At 34.5% G+C, this 20,381-nt stretch overlaps 1 protein-coding gene across 3 annotated transcripts in view; it reads right to left on the reverse strand.

The window, feature by feature from the left end:
- BRWD3 (bromodomain and WD repeat domain containing 3) overlaps window positions 1–20,381 on the reverse strand; it is a 162,992-nt gene that overhangs the window by 61,597 nt on the left and 81,014 nt on the right. For all 3 annotated transcript variants that reach the window (XM_044937371.2, XM_025276957.3, XM_025276958.3), the window contains 7 exons: window positions 18,168–18,208; window positions 14,635–14,739; window positions 13,180–13,333; window positions 9,464–9,598; window positions 8,098–8,226; window positions 5,962–6,187; window positions 2,659–2,826 (listed from right to left, as the gene is read on the reverse strand). In XM_044937371.2, the coding sequence (XP_044793306.1) occupies window positions 2,659–2,826; window positions 5,962–6,187; window positions 8,098–8,226; window positions 9,464–9,598; window positions 13,180–13,333; window positions 14,635–14,739; window positions 18,168–18,208 (958 nt within the window). The remainder of the gene's footprint in view (window positions 1–2,658; window positions 2,827–5,961; window positions 6,188–8,097; window positions 8,227–9,463; window positions 9,599–13,179; window positions 13,334–14,634; window positions 14,740–18,167; window positions 18,209–20,381) is intronic.

Below are 20,381 nucleotides of genomic sequence, written 5' to 3' on the forward strand. Positions count from 1 at the left end.
TATCCCCTTTATGGTCTTTATAGTCTTATAAAGCAGGTACTCAATAAATGTTTATTGTCTCTTTTCATACCCTCCCTGGAATACAGGCAAAAAAAAAAAAAAAAAGTTTATTGTCTCTATAGCTCTTTTAATTTTTTTCAAAGTACTTTCACATCTGTCATCTACTAAATGCTCAGTAAATACAAAAACTGTATTTAATGTATTTGGTAGATTTATACATGTTATTAGTACTAGTTCAGAAAGCAGCTTTTTAATCTAAATTCTACCTTTAGTCCATTAAAAGGTTTCTGAATAAAACCCCAATAAACTTTTCAAAAATAGAAGAAAATAATTATAGGACTTCCTGTGTGGTCCAGTGTTTGGGAATTAGCCTGCAAATGTAGGGGACATGGGTTCTATCCCTGGTACCAGAAGATTCCATATGCTGTGGAACAACTAAGCCCATAAGCCATGACTACTGAGCCTGTGGGCCACAGTTTTACTGAAACCCTTGTGCCTAAAGTCCATGCTCTGCAGCAAGAGAAGCCATAGCAATGAGAAGCCTAAACACTGCAACAAAGAGTAGCCCCTACTCGATGCAACTAGAGAAAACTCAAGCAAAGCAATGAAGACTTAGTGCAGCCAAAAATAAATAAATAAATAACATAAATATCATTTATTAAAAAAATAGCTGAAGGAAAAATGAGAAACTGTGCACAACTACTGAGTCTATGCTCTACAGCCCATAACCGCTACTGAGCCCACACGTGGCAACTACTGAAGCCTGCACACCTAGAGGCTGTGTTCTGCAACAAAGAGAATCCACTGCAATGAGAAGTCCGTGCACTGCAATGAGTAGGAGACCCTGCTTGCTGCAACTAGAGAAAAGCCCTCATGCAGCAATGAAGATCCAGGGCAGGCAAAGATTTTAAAATAAAACAATAAAATAAAAAATAAAATTATAAAAAAATTTAAACTATCAAAATTTCAGTTTCAAAATTGATAAGGAAGGAAAGAAAAAGGAAATAAGTAATAGAAATGTTACTTTTCTTTTTAATCCTCCACAAAAGTTTCAGATTATTTTGTTGTATTTGCAAATAAAACAAAAATGGAAACTGAAACACTAAACTGTTAAACTATGCATCACAAAAAACTCAAAACAAATGAACACTGCAAAGAGAAGACAATGAAATCTCTTTGCTTAACAGCAGTCAAATCTATTCATGCAAACCTAGTAATGAAGTTACTGAACTCTAAATCAGGGTTCTAAGAAAGTTTTATGTCTTAGGAACAAAAGGCTTGGACATATAGGATCATCAGTCCATGTCTTATCTTATTCCAGGTTAAGGAAAGTTATATGAGATAGGTGCTCCAAATTACATGAACAAATAATATTTTTATTTTAATTTTATGGGATACTAAACAAATCAGAAAGTGAGTAAAAGACCCTGTGAATCACCTCAAATTTATATCGCATTTCTGTGGACTCCAAAACGCTACACTACCCAAATCAATGACCACAATTATGTAAACATAAAAAGAAACATGTGCCAAAATCCCATAAGAGGATACATTTTTATTTTTTATTTTTTTTTAAAGTGAAAGTGAAAGTTGCTCAGTCATGTCGGACTCTTTGCGATCCCATGGACTATACAGTCCATGAAATTCTCCAGGCCAGAATACTGGAGTGGGTAGCCTTTCCCTTCTCCAGGGAAGAGGATACATTTTTAAAGTTGAACAGTTCTTAACAAAAGTAAAACTAACATAGCCTAAGATTATATAAAACTCAGATGCATAAACACATTTCATGTAAAGTCAAGGAAGACCTACAATAGATTAGAGTGATACTATGAGATCAAACTTGTGAGAGTTGATTAAGAAACTGTATTCCCTAAGAAGAGGGCTTGTTGTCTGCCAGTGTTTTTGTAAACTCAAGAGAGACAGATAATATGTTGCTGTTTTGATCTCTACCGTCTGAGCCACCAGGGAAGCCCACTTTTTCAATAAATGAGGGCAAATATTTCTGAAAGTAATTTTTAAATTTAAAGTGATTTTAATTTTTAAAACTTTATAGGTTGGTTCCCCAGAAGGGACTGGATTTGTTATAGCACCTTGCTTATTAGAACAAGACTGCAAATATATTACTAAGTTAAAAGAAAATAGTATATTAAAATACACAGTCTGTATTCCTTCAGTTCAGTTCAGTTCAATTGCTCAGTCGTGTCCGACTCTTTGCAACTCCATGAATCACAGCACGCCAGGCCTCCCTGTCCATCACTAACTTCTGGAGTTCACTCAAACTCATGTCCATCAAGTTGGTGATGCCATCCAGCCATCTCATCCTCTGTCGTCCCCTTTTCCTCCTGCCCCCAATCCCTCCCAACATCTGAGTCTTTTCCAATGAGTCAGCTCTTCGCATGAGGTGGCCAAAGTACTGGAGCTTCAGCTTTAGCATCATTCCTTCCAAAGAACACCCAGGGCTGATCTGCTTCAGAACATGCTAAATTACTTTACTCCCAAATGATAATGAGATCATGGCACTTTGGTGTATCTGATATCAAAACTTTAACAAAATGTTGCTTTTATTTAAAAACCTAAAATGTTCCTCATGTGTAATTATTTGGTACAGATAAAATAAAGTACATTCATCATATCTTTCACAAATATATACATACTTACCACCATTAGAAGAATATGATCTATTAATTGGAAAATGTGGAGCATCTCCTTCATTAATTAGCCTCAGATCTTGTTCTCTTTGTAACTCCCTGATTATTCCATCAAGAATGCTCTCATCTTGATCATTGGTTTGTTGCCCAATTACCTGTTCTACTACTTCACCGTCACCTAAATCAAACCAAAGATATAAAGCCACAAAATTATTTACATTGTTGTATACCATAAGTAGAGTAAAATCAAGGTCAATCTATAAGTTGCTAGACAAATAATTTTTAAAGTATTAAGATGAAAATAAAGCATATAGCAAACAAAATATTTTAAAGAATGTTTAAGTACGTCATCTTGTGTGTTTAACTTAACCAGTGTCCCCAATGTCAGGCATTTTGATGAGGACCTTCTCATCTTACAGAAAAAAAAAGTGATTAAATTATTAAGAATGAACTTTCTCTGTGGAATATTCAAAGCTAAAAGTTGTGTGTGTGCTCATTTGCCCAGTCATGTCTGACTCTTTGTGATCCTATGGACTGAAGCCCATCAGGCTCCTCTGAAGCTAAAAGTTAGGAGTAAATATTTGAGTAAGGTTTTAATAAGTTCAACTGCAAATACCGAAAATGCTTTGCATCTTTCATGAAAACTTCCTTTCTGAAAGAAATCAAAATTACGGTCTTTATAATATTGTCTCTTTTGATAACATCTCAATAGACAGATGTGAGGGCTTCCCTGATAGCTCAGTTGGTAAAGAATCCGCCTGCAATGCAGGAGGCCCCGGTTCGATTCCTGGGTAGGGAAGATTCCCCGGAGAAGGGATAGGCTACCCACTCCAGTATTTTTGGGCTTCCCGTGTGGCTCAACTGGTATAGCATCCGCCTGCAATTCGGGAGACCCGGGTTCCATCCCTGGGTTGGGAAGATCCCCTGGAGAAGGAAAAGGCTTACCCACTCCAGTATTCTGGCCTGGAGAATTCCATGGACTGTATGGGGTCGCAAAGAGTCAGACATGACTAAACAACATTCACTTTCACTTTTCATACATTTGAATATAAAAATTATTTCTTATAATGAAATTCAATTATTACGTCCGAACAAAAATTTTATTTATTTCTTTTTTTTTTTTTTTTTTTTTTTTTTTAATTTTATTTTATTTTTAAACTTTACATAACTGTATTAGATTTGCCAAATATCAAAATGAATCCGCCACAGGTTTACATGTGTTCCCCATCCTGAACCCTCCTCCCTCCTCCCTCCCCATTCCATCCCTCTGGGTCGTCCCAGTGCACCAGCCCCATCTTTTTCTTTCTTAACTATATCTTAGACCTGTTTTTCATCTTGTCTTCTAGTCAGAGTAAATGGTATCTGTTAAGAGTAGCCAAGTGATCAGATCTTACAGGAAACAAAATATGATAAAGTATAGATTTTTTAATTCATATGTTTTCAGCTCTACCTCCTATTTAATATTCATACATTTCCCCCTTGTTTAATTAAATATGACATCAACAAAGTAACTATTATCATGTTTAACACCATTTCATTGCTCTACAAATCTTTATGAGAGAATATAAAAAGGATATGTAACATTTCATTCTATAAAGATCATCTTAATTTGTAAGTAAGGATATAAAATTCCATTTGCAAATAAATAACTCATTGCCTCATACTTGGAAGAAAACCTACAAGTAACAAACTAACATATGAAGATATTCTGGTGTCAGGGTGGGATGGAGGCAGTATACCTAAGGGAAGCATGTTAACCAAAAGAGTTGTTTTTTAATGTCTTTTTCTACTATGCTCCCATCATGCATCACACTCATCACTGCGTCGGCAATATCCTCCAATACTATTGTTATTTAAACACTTAGCATTCTCCTCCCGAACACTCAATAATTCCTTATATTTCAAACATGAGGGTGGTGGGTAAACAGCCACCTTCCAGTTTATAGTTCTTTAAATTTCCTCTTCTTCAGTCCATTAACTATGTACTCTCAAATTAAAATACCAATAGTAAGAGCAGTAGAATTTCACCAATTATAAAAGCTTGACACATTAAAGTTAGTAAATTTAATCATCACTTTCGTGGTTCAGTCACTCAGTCGTGTCTGACTCTTTGCAAACCCATAGATTGCACCCACATGGACTGCAGGAAGCATAGACTTCCCTGTCCTTCACCATCTCCTGGAGTTTGCTCAAATTCATGTCGATTGAGTCAGTGATGCCATCGAACCACCTCATCTTCTGTCACCCTCTTCTCCTCCTGCCCTCAAACTTTCCCAGCATCAGGGTTTTTTTCTGATGAGTTGGTTCTTCACATCAGATGGCCAAAGTATTGGAGCTTCAGCATCAGTCCTTCCAATGAACATTCAGGACTGATTTCCTTTAGAATTGAATGGTTTGATCTCCTTACAGTCCAAGGGACCCTCAAGAGTCTTCTCCAACACCACAGTTCAAAAGCATCAATTCTTCAGCACTTGGTCTTCTTTTATGGTCCAACTCTCACATCCATACATGACTACTGGAAAAACCATAGCTTTGACTATACAGACCTTTGTAGGCAAAGTAATGTCTCTGCTTTTTAATGTGCTTTCTACGTTTGTCATAGCTTTCCTTCCAAGGAGCAAGCATCTTTTCATTTCACAGCTGCAGTTCCTGTCTGCAGTGATTTTGGAGCCCAGGAAAATAAAGTCTGTCACTGTTTCCTTTGTTTCCCCATTTATTTGCCATGAAGTGATGGGACCATATGCCATGATCTTAGTTTTTTGAATGTTGAGTTTTAAACCAGCTTAAATTATCACTAGAAGTCAATTCTAAAAGCATCAGGATTATACACATGTTCAGGTTTCTAAGGAAGCAGGTCAATACATTCTCTGCTTCATTGTACTCTTAGTGTTTGCCCTAATCCATTTATCTGTGTCCAGATGAGATAAACAATGTAAAAAAGTACATTAGTAAGATAAAAAAGTTCTATGCCACTGAAAATTAATAAGGTATCAGATAAAATATAGGGCTTCCCTGGTGGCTCAGATGTAAAAAATCTGCCTGCAAAACCCAGGTTGGGAAGATCCCCTGGAGAAGGGAATGGCAACCCACTCCAGTATTCTTGCCTGGAAAATTCCATAGACAGCGGAGCCTGGTGGGCAATAGTCCATGGGGTCACAGAGAGCTGGACATGACTGAGCGACTAACACTTTTCACTTTCAGGTAAAATATATTATAACCTACTACATAGTTTATCATGGGGATATATTATGGAGAGAAGAGTAAGTTTAACACTTTACAAAACATTTTAAATTTAATTTTGTTGATAACATACCATTAGCCACATATCCCAGCTGTGGTATAAGTTGTTCATCTTTACAATTTTCCCGTCCTGGTACCAGTCTTTGAAATTTTGTGGGATGAGGATTTCCATCAACATCCACCAAGAATGGTGGAGGCATGAGATGAGGAGCTTGTTGGGTTTGTTCATCCAATACATAGTTGTTGGCATCCCGGATAAGAGGTCGATAATCAGTATGGAAGAACATCTGATCTGGAATCTATATGATAGACTTTTAGTATTTAATGTGCACAGGAAATTTATTAACAAGCATTTATTTTCATTCCTAGAACATGTTTGTTTTTCAAATCAGACAATTTTTGCATTATCTATATACTCCTCTATTGTCATGTGTTCTCCCTAGGTAGAAGTGAATCACCTAGATCATAATCCTATTTTTCTCCACAAAACCCTATAATATATATTATTTTCTGGCCCTTCCCTATCATATTTCTCCAATTAGGATAAGAGGAAGCAAAACAATAACGTAGTAGATAAAGTTACGTATTTTTAAGTTGCAAAAAACTGACAAAGAACTAATCTCAAAAATATACAAGCAACTCCTACAGCTCAACTCCAGAAAAATAAATGACCCAATCAAAAAATGGGCCAAAGAACCAAACAGACATTTCTCCAAAGACATACAGATGGCTAACAAACACATGAAAAGATGTTCAACATCATTCATTATCAGAGAAATGCAAATCAAAACCACAATGAGGTACCATTTCATGCCAGGCAGAATGGCTGCTTTTATCCAAAAGTCTACAAGCAATAAAAGCTGGAGAGGGTGTGGAGAAAAGGGAACCCTCTTACACTGTTGGTGGGAATGCAAACTAGTACAGCCACTATGGAGAACAGTGTGGAGATTCCTTTAAAAACTGGAAATAGAACTGCCTTGCATACACACTGAGGAAACCAGAAGGGAAAGAGACATGTGTACCCCCAATGTTCATCGCAGCACTGTTTATAATAGCCAGGACCATGGAAGCAACCTAGATGTCCACAACAGATGAATGGATAAGAAAGCTGTGGTACATATACACAATAGAGTATTACTCAGCTATTAAAAAGAATACATTTGAATCAGTTCTAATGAGGTGGATGAAACTGGAGCCTATTATACAGAGTGAAGTAAGCCAGAAAGAAAAACACCAATACGGTATATTAACACATATATATGGAATTTAGAAAGATGGTAACAATAACCCTGTATGCGAGACAGCAAAAGAGACACAGATGTATAGAACAGTCTTTTGGACTCTGTGGGAGACGGAGAGAGTGGGATGATTTGGGAGAATGGCATTGAAACATGTATAATATCATATATGAAATGAATCACCAGTCCAGGTTTGATGCATGATACTGGATGCTTGGGGCTGGTGCACTGGGATGACCCAGAGGGATGGTACGGGGATGGAGGTGGGGGAGGGTTCAGGATAGGGAACACATGTACATCCGTGGCAAATTCATGTTGATGTATGGCAAAACCAATACAATATTATAAAGTAAAGAAAAAAAAATACAAACTTTAATAACTATTTTTCTTGCTTGTTTTTATTCAAACAAGAATAGACGGAGTATAATATAAATGGTGAGACAGGTAAATATCAATGCATGAAAGACAAAGGTGATTAAGTATTGAGATGAACTCAAAGATTCTAGTTTTTTTCCAACTCCAAGATTCTATCATCTATCCTAAACTCACAGCTAATAAAATAAAAGAAACCAATTAAATTAGCTTCCAAAGTATTTTAACAAGATCAATAATAGGTAAAATAAACATTCAGCAACGAGCTGTTTATTCCTAATGTAGGATAAGTAAAGGATGTAACCTGGTCAAGTTATTCTCTTGTTACACCTAAAAGGTAGTACAGAGAAAGAATATGTACTAAGCAAGAGTGTTTTCCAATGAATTTTTATATCCACATCACTCTATATCTTAATAGTAATTTGAACTGCCAAGCCTTATATTCTAGCAGTGATGAAAAATTTTACAAAAAAAAAAAAGACTTTGTTATTTTATATCTACTGAAACATACTGACCTTTATTAACCATAAAGCTTCAAATAAGATGTATGAATGATACTATCAAAAATCACAATCTTAACAACAATTAAGTATACTAACCTTTTCATAGTATTTACTGCATCCAAATCCAAAAAGCAGCAAATGCCCATGTGAATCAGTGCAGGCAAAATGATTTCCATCTGGTGAGAATTTACAGTCAAACACTGCACCATGGCCTTGGCCTTCAATCTGAAATTTAGAAGTCACTTTAAGTCACCTTAGGAGGTAATTTTCAAATAATAAATAGTCAATAGCTTCTACTTGGTAATATCGTGGATTCTGTAATACATCAACATTCCAGTGTACTCTCTGACTTCTGTAGCCAGAATCCTACTGTAATAGTAAAGCTCTGAAACAAATTAGGGAGATTCAATATGAAATGCATCATATCAAACATTACTAGCAATGCCATAACTGAAGAAGGACTGCATGAATGACTGAGGAAAATAAAAAAGACCTAAACACAACCAAATTGACAAAGGTGCTATTTCAGGAAAGTCAAGATATTATCTTCATATTTAAATTGCAAATCAAACTTTAAAAAAAAAAAATCCTAAAATTAAAGCACACAAATTAATCTCACTGACAAAAGACAAAGAGTTGTTATTAACATTCTGAATCTGTATAAAGCCTATAAAAGGGAGCTCAAAGGCCAACAATTTAGAAATATTTAGTCAGAACTATTTTTCAGAAAGGAGCAATAAATATGGGAAATATGAGTATTCTCATCACCAGAGGAGGGTGTTCAACTGGGAGAAGAGATACTTCAACATATTTTTCCATTGTTTGTACAAAATATATTTTAGGAGTATCCACATCTCCAATTCCATGTGTGCCAAACAACTTCCTGATTACTAACTAAGCTATACAGGATTTATCAGAGACAGATACAATACAGTCACTGTTGTGATTCATTCATTAGGATTATAGTTTAAACATTAACTTTTTTGTAATTTTGTTTAGTGTTAAATCCAAATGCTTATTCAATTTGAGTTTCTAGAATTAAGAGCTGGGAAACAGAATTTGGAAAATGTTAACACCACAAAACAGAGACACCCTGAAAGGCGTAGTTCTCAATTGGCCTTACTCTCAGATCTTGAGTCATTCTCTAAATTATTATATGGATTTAAACAGAGGGCAAGAGGTTCCTTGGCACTAACTATACTTTAATTACCAAATTATCATAGTCTGCTTTTTTATTAACTAAGCATAGATTGGGCTTCCCTTGTAGCTTAACTGGTAAAGAATCTGCCTGCAATGCGGGAGACCCAGGTTTGATCCTTAGGTTGGGAAGATCCCCTGGAGAAAGGGAAAGGCTACCCACTCCAGTATTCTGGCCTGGAGAATTCCATGGACTGTATAGAACATGGGGTTGCAAAGAGTCGGACACGACTGAGCGACTTTCACAAGCATAGATTTCCCTTACCATGTTAAAATAATTCCGAATTTTGGTCCCCCGGTCAAGGTCCCAAACAAAAATGTTCCCATCATGACCTGCTGAAAGTATGATCCTTTGATCAAATGGATGTGCTTCCAAAACAAATACTTCATCATCATGTCCCTGTGATAAAATCAATATTAAAAATGAAAAGCAACATTGAATATCTGTCTTATTTGGTTAAAAGATCTCAGGATATCCTATCAATCTAGTTCAGATGAATTCATGTATGCAAATTTAACAGCATTTACAAACATGGACACTACAAGAAATAGTTGTCAGATTTCCTTATATGTTTAAATGCTGATTTCATAAAATATGGCTTCCCTGATAGCTCAGTTGGTAAAGAAATCCCCTGCAATGCAGGAGACCCCAGTTCAATTCCTGGGTTGGGACGATCCACTGGAGAAGGGATAAGCAATCCACTCCAGTATTCTTGGGCTTCCCTTGTGGCTCACATGGTAAAGAATCTGCCTGCAATGTGGGAGACCTGGGTTCAATTCCTGGGTTAGGAAGATCCCCTGGAGATCTTCCCTACTCCAGTATTCTGGCCTGAAGAATTCCAGGGACTATATAGTCCAAGGGGGCTCAAAGAGTCGGACACAAGTGAGTGACTTTCACTTTCACTTCATAAAATATTCAATAGACAGAAGACCTGAAAGGTATTTGAAATACAATCCAAAATCAGGCCTCTGAAATGGTATTCATATTTCTAGGACTTTGCTATTAAAAGGTCACAGAATATGTAACAAACAAAATCTTTTATTAACACCCAATTCTGACACAGTGATAACAGAAAAACCTTCATTATTCTTCGTCCAGTACTCACTGATATTCATATTGTATCATGGGAGGACCTATGATATGTTCAAACAACAAAGTATAGTTTGTCTTTTTTAACTTTATCTACTTTATAGTTGAAGGTTTCATTTAATATTTTACCTGAAAAACAGGTATGCTGCTAAAAAAAATAATAAGTTTGAAAACCAACGTTCCTATATTTCCCCAGTAATAAATCAATATCAGCATCTCTACAGACTTTAGATCAGGAGTCTGGGAACTTTAGGCCAACTAGCTCCCCAGTGTTTCTGGACAGACAGCTTAAGGAATGATTTTTACATTTTTTAAAAGGTGGTAAAAAATGAAAGAATATTCAACAGAGACCATATGTGGCTTGCAAAGCCTAAAATATTTACTATCTGGCCTCTTAAAGAAAAAGTTTGTCAACACCTAATTTAGATCACTGTTCATTTTTGTTAATTCCTGGCTAGAGAGTATAGGCTCCAAGTTTTAGAGAAGCATGCGAGACATCCTGAAATTGTATTTCACTTAGGAACATATCAGCATATTACACATCAGGAGCTTCCAGAAATAATCACATGTTGTGAACCTAAAAAGTGCATTTTACCCCAAATCATTGCATAAAAATAGAAGAGTAACCTGCCCTACTACCATTATGTTAAAAAATGTAGCTTATTAAAAAGTAACTTCAGAATGTCTCAAAATGAAAAGTGGAAGATAAAGAGGTAAAATCCTTTTTGATAAATACCAACAAAAAACTTTTTTTTCCCAGTGATTATCAAAAAAATTATTTCTTTGTCATAACAAAATCTCTTACTGAATATCCAATTTGATATAGTAAATACTTTCTCAGGTTCCTGCTTACTAGCAGTAAAATTACTCTGTTAAAGTCAAATGATAATGTTACAACTACATTAGCGTACATTAGCAAAGAGAGATTTTTAAATAGGGGGTTCCATTTTTGGTCCTTGGTCATGGGAAACAAAACCTAGTCAGATTAAGTAATGTCTTAAGATTTATCATCTGCGCTATTTTTATTTATTAAGCACACCTCTATTTCCACCACTACCATACAAATCCAAATTATCATTAAGGCCCATCCTATCATAGAATCCTACAGTATACTCAGAGTCATCCTTATCTCATTCCAATCTATTCTCTCTACTCTGTTGCTACAATTAGGAGGCAGTTTTCAAAAGCAAAATTCACATGCTATTCCTTTGCTTTTAAACCTTTTCATGGTACCTATTGGTCTCAGGATAGATCCTACAAGATCTTGCATGGTCTGGCCCCTGCCTATTTCTCCTCCTATCAGGTGATACTCTTTCTGCTGTCTGTGCTATAGCCAAAAAATTGGCTTTCACCTCCTTTCTACCTCAAGACCTTTGTACATGTTTTTCCCTCTTCTTGGAAGGAACTTTCAACCTCCTCAACACATGTATTTTACCAAATATTTATTGATCCTCTACCATGCTGAGACAGAAAATAAACAAAGAAAAAATACAGTAAGAAAATACTAGGTAGTGATCAACACTATGATGAAAATAAAGCAAGACGATGACTGCGAGGCTACCCAAGATTGTTTGCTCAAGGAAGGCCTTGTCAAGGAGGTGACATTTAGGATGAGAGCTGGGAAATTTTTACCTATCTTACAAATCTTAACACAAGCTTCACCTTCTCAGGAAGCTTTCTCTGACCCTTCCAGACCAAGTTTGGTTATCCTACTAGAAACTTGTGTTGTGCTCTTCTTAGCATTTATCTGATTAAATGCTTATTTTTTGTTTTATTTAATAGGCTATAAACTCTAGGAGGATAGGGACTCTTTAATCTACTATTTAAACCTATCTCAGTGGCTGGAACAGGCTTCCCTGATGGCTCAGAGGTTAAAGCGTCTGCCTGGAATTCAGGAGACCCAGGTTTGATCCCTGGGTAGGGAAGATCCCCTGGAGAAGGAAATGGCAACCCACTCCAGTACTTTTGCCTGGAGAATCCCATGGAGGGAGGAGCCTGGTAGGCTACAGTTCATGGGGTCATAAAGAGTCGAACAGGACTGAGCGAGTTCACTTTCACTTTCACTTTCCTTTCAGTGGCTGGAAAAATGGATACTCAATAAGTATTTGTTGAATTGAAGAACTTCACACCCTAGTAAGACTCTGGTACACAAATTCTTAACATATAAAATATAAATTCTATACCAAAACTAAGCAGATTTAACTGTTACAAGGACTAAAAATAGTCTGTTTTAAAATTTCTTCAGTAAAATCCACTGGAAAGATGACCCATGAATCAGCCCATGGGAAGAGTACCATTGAACAGAACTGTAAATTAAGATACTAATTAAGACAGAGTTTTACACAGATTTTATAAAAATGATGGCTACAAAATGGCCTTTAAAGTTGTGATTTTTAGAGATAAAGACCTGTAGCCACTGGCCACATGTGGCTAGTGGAAAATGAGATGGTATGTAAACTTAAAATACACACTAGATTTCAAAGATTTAGTATGAAAAAATGTCAACAATTTCATTAATATTTCTTATATCATGTTGAAAAGCTACTATTTTGTATATACTGGGTTAAATAAAGCCAGATCTATCCTTAAAACCAACAACAAAAAAATCCCAACTCATGCTACAAACAAATAACTTATATACCCTTGACTGCATATGATAACATAATGGGTAAATAAATATGGGAAAAGATCCTGAAAAGTTTTCATACCTGCTTTTAATAGCTACACCATACGCCATCCTTATTTTGTAAATATGTCAACAAAGGTACTTTGAATAATTCTCCAAGCAACAGTAAGCCATAGAAAGCAAACTAGAAAACTTAATATTTCCTGTCTTCTAGAATAATGCCCTTTTCAATCATTTGTAATTATTCCAAAAATAGAATACTTACGGATAAAGTATGAAGAAGTTGGCCTGTGATAGAATTCCATACTTTCAAAAGGAAATTGTTCACTGCAGTAATAACTGTGGTGTCATATCGATCCCAAGCCACCATAGTCACCTTAAGTTTAGTGACCTTGTCTTCTCCAGATGGCATATTGTTCCTAAACAAAATAATTTCAGGGTTAATAGATATTGAACAAAGGAGCATCTAAATAGCAAATTATGAAAAAAATCTCTCTAGGAGCATGCAACTTTTTAGATAAAAAAATCCTAAATAAAATAATAAAAATATTAATATCACATAGGGCAACATCTATAGGCTTATTTTATGGAGGAAAAAAAACACAGAATGACAAAAATTTTATAGTTAGCTAAATGAGAGCAATAAAAAAGTGAAGTTAGAAAGGAATCTTCAGATACCTTGAAAAGTAAAATACAAGGCCATGTTGGCTACCAGAAAATATGAGGAAAACATAATTAAATGGACACTTTATTCCTTTAAATATTCATTTTTTGAAACTAAAATAGGTATACGAAAAAGCAGTAAGAAATTCAGTTAATTGATTTAATCAAATGACATTATCAGTAGCTGACTATGACTACAAAGTTGATTCTATATTGTTATTAATGGGAAAATAATTAATTTCAGGATCATACCCTAAAGAAACTGTTGTATCCTAAAGAGGTAGGTAATTATGTATCTTCCAGTTAACAGTGAAGATGATGAAATGTAATTCTGATTAACTGTATTTATAATGTTGAGTAGGAATACTAACGGAGAAGGCAATAGCACCCCACTCCAGTACTTTTGCCTGGAAAATCCCATGGATGGAGGAGCCTGGTAGGCTGCAGTCCATGGGGTCGCTAGAGTCGGACATGACTGAGTGACTTCACTTTCACTTTTCACTTTCATGCATTGGAGAAGGAAATGGCAACCCACTCCACTGTTCTTGCCTGGAGAATCCCAGGGACGGGGAAGCCTGGTGGGCTGCCATCTATGGGGTCGCACAGAGTCGGACACGACTGAAGCGACTTAGCAGCAGCAGCAGCAGCGGGAATACTAACAATATGAAACATAAAGGTATTCTCAGTAAGTCAGGGAAATATCTAAAAATATGGTGACATTTAATATGGACAACCCTCAAAGCTGTCTAGTATAAAAAAATATAAAAATGACTTATAGAAAACTAGGGCAGAGAATGATTCTATAGGCATTAGTAAAACACAGAGATCTTTGGATCACAAAAGACCAGAAGTTTGAGTGACTCAGATATGTTCCTATCATCCAATCTGTCAATCAACGGTTAAAGACAGTGTTCTTAGAGACTAAACACAGATACAAATTTCTACCAATTAACTCCAAATTAAAAAGATATTTATTTTCATTATTAAATAGAACACAATAATGTAAAAGATACTATACTATATGAGAATTACTAAAATATCTAACATCCAATCTTACCCAGTCATTTTAGTAGCCATATCTAGTACTATACTCTTCCATTCTTGTTGCTGATATTGCCAAATTCTTGCTGTTCCATCTCTACTTCCACTAACAAATCTTAAACTGCAAAGAAACAGTTAAAATATTCTTATTGCCTTTCTCTAGAATGGAAATCACTACTTTTCTAATTATAAAAGTAATACATTCATCCTCATACACTTCTGTGGATAATGAAAATGGTACACTTTGGGAAGCAGTTTGGCAGTTCCTCAAAATGATAAACAGTACTACGTGACTCAACAATTCTACTCCTCCATAAGTATACAAGAGCAATGAAAACATAAGTTCACAGAAAAACATCTACACAAATATTCATTGTATTATTCATTATATTTCAAAAGTGATGACAACCTAAATGTTGATCAACTGGTAGATGGATAAACATATTGTATAGCCATACAATTGAATTCTTGACAGCCATAAAAGGAAATCAAATTCTTATACATGCTTCAACATGGATGAATCTTGAAAACATCATGCTAAGTAAAAAAAAGTCACAAAAGACCAAATACTATATGATTCCATTTATATGAAACATCCAGAATAGGCAAATCTGCAAAAATAAAAAGTGGATTAATGGTTGTTCAGAGCTGAGGGTAGGGGTGTAGAAAGATGGGAAATTGAAAGCTAAAGGGTATGGATATTGGAATTCTTTTGGGGGCGATGACAATGTTCTAGGGATATGGGATTAAGAGATGCAAACTATTATGTATAAAATAGATAAGCAATAAGGATATAAGAGTAAAGCATGGAGAAATACATTGATTATAATAACTTTAAATGAAGCATAATCTATAAAAATATTGAATCACCATCTTTTATACCTGAAATTAATATAATCTTATAAATCAAAAATATTTTAATTAAAAAATAAAATAAAGGTGATCATAGTGAAGGCTGCACAGCCCTGGGGATATACTTAAAACACTGAATTTTATGTGGAATGCATCTCAATAAAACTGAATAAAAATATATTCATTAACCTATAACTATAACCTATCACTATCTGGAACTTAGTTTCTATTCTTTCAGACTTCATATATACACATACATTTATATATTCCCACTACAGGGAATAGAATTACAATACAAAGGAAGATCCCTTGGAGGAGGGCATGGCAATCCACTCCAGTATTCTTGCCTGGAGGATCCCATGGACAGAAAAGCCTGGCGGGCTACAGTCCATAGGGTCACAAAGAGTCGAACATGACTGAAGCGACTTACCACACACACACACACACAGATTTATAGTGTTTTTCCAGATGCTGCAACTAGAGTTTGCATGCCACAACGAAAATGGAAGATCCCATGTCCCAATGAAAATGGAAGACCCCATATCTTATGTGTTATACATATATCTACATATATTCTATGCATTCATGGCATACCTTTCTCTTAATATTTTCAATATTTCCAAGCTATGTGATTTGTCTGAGTTTTTTCAAATTATCACAAATCTCCAAAAAGTTTTCTAATGTATTAATTTAAAAAAAGTATTCATAAGTGGACCTGCACAGTTCAAACCTATGTTTTTCAAAGGTCAACTGTATTTTGTAGATATATTTCTCTGTTTACAAATATAAAAATTATCATCCCTTTCAATAATTATTCAACAATTGGATCTATCAAAATTTATTTAATCAACCACTTAATGAACATTTTTACTATTTCCAGTCTTTTCCATTATAAATAATGCTGTGATGAATATCTCTATACACATCTTTGTGAAACCTTATATATATCTTTGCTGAGTCAAAGGACAGGCACATTAAAAAAAAAAAAAAAAAAAAAAAAAAAAAAAAAAAAAACCTTGTTCCAACTTCAGATTTGGCCACAGATGTGCACACTAGGAGCTGTCAAATCAAGGACATTTTCCTAGTTTAATGGTATGGACTCTTTCATGAAGAATTTATACTTTTTCTGCATCTTTTCTCTGTAATATTCCCCCTTCAGGGTAGGCACATTTTGAAAGCTTTTGACATACTGCCAAATAATTTCCCTAAAAAGTTCTTTTTTAAAAAACAATTTACAGTTATCATCAAAGTTGTGGGACAGTGCCTATTTTTTCTAAACCCTTGTCAATACTGGATGCTATGATTCTTCAATATCTTGTCCTTCTGAAAGAAAAAATGGTTATTGTTATTCTAAATTGCATTTCTCTTGATTATTAGTAAAATTAGACATCTTTTGATATATGTACTGACCACATAATTTAGATAAAATAATGTTTTGCATTTAAGGAAAAAGGTAAAGAATTTTAAAAATTCAGATACTCCTAGTATGAAAGAATAGTAGCTATACAAACCTTTACATGTATACTCAGTATGGTACAATAAAACAACCTTAAAAATTATTTGAAGGTTTTTTCATTCCTAATAAATATATCACTCTTGGTGGATCATTATTATTTACTCTTGCATTGAATGAAGATGAACACATTCATCATAGTAATCACCCAGTGTTTGAAAAGTATTTAATAGTAAAACATGGTCACTCACATAATGTCCTTATAGACAGATAAGGATACAAATTTATGCCAAGTGGATAAATTTTAAAATCTATTCTAGGTCAATCTGTAGGCCAAGGCAGAAAGTTATCACCTTCTGGGGATGATACATTTGAGAGGGTGCAAGAATACTTGTATATAATTTCTGAGTTAACAGACACAGGAAATGTGTATCATATGAGTAGTAGAGACAGTAAACAATCTAGATATTCAGAGGAAGACCGAGAGCTAAAATCTAGAGGAGTCAGGAAAGGCTTCAGGTAGGGTATGAACCTTAAAAGAAAGACAGAACTTAGAGAAGAAAAAGAGACAGGAAGGAGAAGGAAATAAAAGGAAGGAGAGCAGAAGGGAAAGGGAAGACATAGGAGGGATAGAACAGGAGTGAAAGGAAGTAGGGTATGATTATTCCTGGTATGAGGTAAAGTATAAGCAAAAGAATGGATGAGAGAATGCATATGGACTATAATAATAATGATGGCTAAATCAATTGGGCTGGATCTGAGTATTTAAATAGGGAATAGTAGATGAGAAAAGAATGTAGGCCTAAGTCAAGTTGTAGAGAATTCTGAACGTCAGGCTAAAACATCTGAATTCTATCCTACAGACAAAGAGGAAACACTAAAAATTTCTGAATAGAGCAAAGTTAATCTGACAGAAATGGATAAGACACATTTAGAAGGGAGAAGAATATTGAAGGTAATGGGTCAAATAATGGAATTCTTGACCAAGGTGGATGATAACAGAAAGGGAAAAAGCAAAATAAACAAAAAAAGAAATCATTCATACAGGAAGAATTGATAGACTATGGCTACTATTTGGATGGGAGCTTAGAAGATCTGGGATGAGAATGTCATCAAAAAGAGACAACAACTTTCAGTTTAACTAGACAGAAATAAAACATCTATAGTAGACGTAGCTTTTTCTGAAGACATAGAGGTAAAATATGTGAAACATCTGTTTATACAGATACGCACTACATAATTACCTGTCTCCATTGTTACAGAACTGAACAGCAACAACTTTGTCCTAAGACATAAAACAAAAGGTTTGTGATTAGAATTAATTTATTTTTAAAATAAATAAAGTACTCTTTTCCTCAAATTCACATGCAAAAGTATCATTAAGTGGATTTTTTTAATGTTATAATTTTCTTTTAAAAAAATCTCTAATTTTCTTTAAAAAAATTAATAAAGACTGAAATTATTAACTAAGGAGGAATAGTTATCAGCAGTAATTTGAGACAAACTTGTTTCTAAACATAAGCAAATCTGTTTCTAAACCAAAATCTCAAGAGACAAGATAGTTCTGAATAGGTATTAGTTTATTATATTCCCCATAATAAAACAACACACTAAAATGCCATTTTAAAATAATTCATTTAATAGTAGTTGAATTAAATTTTTCACTTAACCTTTTTTTAATTTCAGAAAACAAATCAGTCATTTGCTGTTTCTCACATGGTTTATTTAATTATTTTACAATGAATTCATTTCACAGTCTTTAGGTATCTTAACTTAGATACTGTTGTTTGAATCTTCCTTTATGACTAAACTACACTTATTACAAACATAATGTGTACTGTAGTGATTATACTATAGTAATGCACCTTCAAATGTGGTAAACATTTTCACAAACCACAATTATTGAACTAAATTTGAACTTAACTTCTTTTAATTTTCTTTTTTTATTTGCACTTAAATTTTAATAAAAAGCTCAGATACTAAATGTCTTCATATTTAGTTGCTTTTTCATTTTAAAACACATTAAACCATCTTCATATGTTCAGACATATCTGTGATTCACACCGTTCCATGATTTCACTGAGTATTTTTATCTGATAGATTCAGGACACTCACTGTCAGTTCCAATAACTGGTTTTAGATGTTATGAAAGGACATCTTATTTTAATGACTAACAGCTGCCACTAATTTCAACAGGGAATGTTTAAGTTTTCTGACCTTTTTTATCTGGGCCTCTGCCAAAAACCCTCTACCAATCAATTTTTCTTCATCTTTTCTCCCTCAATTATTTCCCATTTATTTATTACTTCCTCTTTTCTCAGCTCTCAATAAATTTGACCATACTGTATATACACCTTGCTTGGGTGGTAACTGTAAAGATGCCTCCTTTGTGTGGTCTAGCACAACTGGATTTTTCCTACTGGATACTCTCAAGATTGAGATTATTATATATTTCCTAAGTTTTTGTATTTCACAATTTAAATAATATTCCAGGATTTTAGTATCTAGGAATAAGTTACAGCAAGTTAAGAACTCAGCTTGGTTCAGTAACTCTTCATAAGTTGAATATTCAATTATGTTCATATGATAAGACAAAAGAAGGAGGCTGTTTCCAAAAGTTCAAGGAAAAGTTTCTAACAGGGGTCTCTGTTTTACTCAAGTTTCGGGAACATGAATGATTCTGGAACTCACAAAGTATCTTTTTTAAAAAGTTATCTTTCAGGGAAATTTTGTGTTTTACTGATATGTATTACTACTATTCCAAATCAATTAAGCATCAAAAGTAGTAGGAACAGGAATAGTAAGACTTGTAAAGCTGAGTACTTTCAGATGCAGACTATATAGCTTTAACAATGAGGAACACAAGATCTACAGTGAGTTGAAACAAATATTCCCATTTTCAACAGTAAACAACTGTCTGGAGAAGAAGGTAAGGAAATAAAGAGGAGGAAGAAGTAAAAGGTATACAGGGATATAAATAAACAATAATGGCTCCAAAATTTCTTGTAAATGTCACACAACAGTGGAGAGAGCTTGAGAAGAAAATTCCCAGGCACCAATGGCTGTCACCCTAGTATAAAACTTCCCTGTATGGAAGGCTGTTGTTGACAATTAAATGGGATTAGATTTCAGGAGTCTGATGGCATTCTGAAAATAATCAAACTAAGACCAATGAGCTAAGTTCAGTAAAAAGAATTTTCTTCCTAAGATGTACCTTAATATGTCTTTTAATAAGTAGACTTCAAAGTAACAAACACTTATATGATTAACAAAGCAGGCTAAAAGATGATTTTTTTAATAAATTATTACTGTAACATATATTTTTCCCTTCTCATATAGTCAGAAATTGTCTTAAATACTATAAGCATACTAAATCAGAATTTCATACCAATCTTCACCACTAAAGAGACATCTTACCATACAGGTCTCAGGACCAATCTATATTAGATTAGAGATCA

The sequence above is a fragment of the Bubalus bubalis genome, chromosome X (assembly GCF_019923935.1).
Source record: "Bubalus bubalis isolate 160015118507 breed Murrah chromosome X, NDDB_SH_1, whole genome shotgun sequence".
Classification (NCBI taxonomy): domain Eukaryota; kingdom Metazoa; phylum Chordata; class Mammalia; order Artiodactyla; family Bovidae; genus Bubalus; species Bubalus bubalis.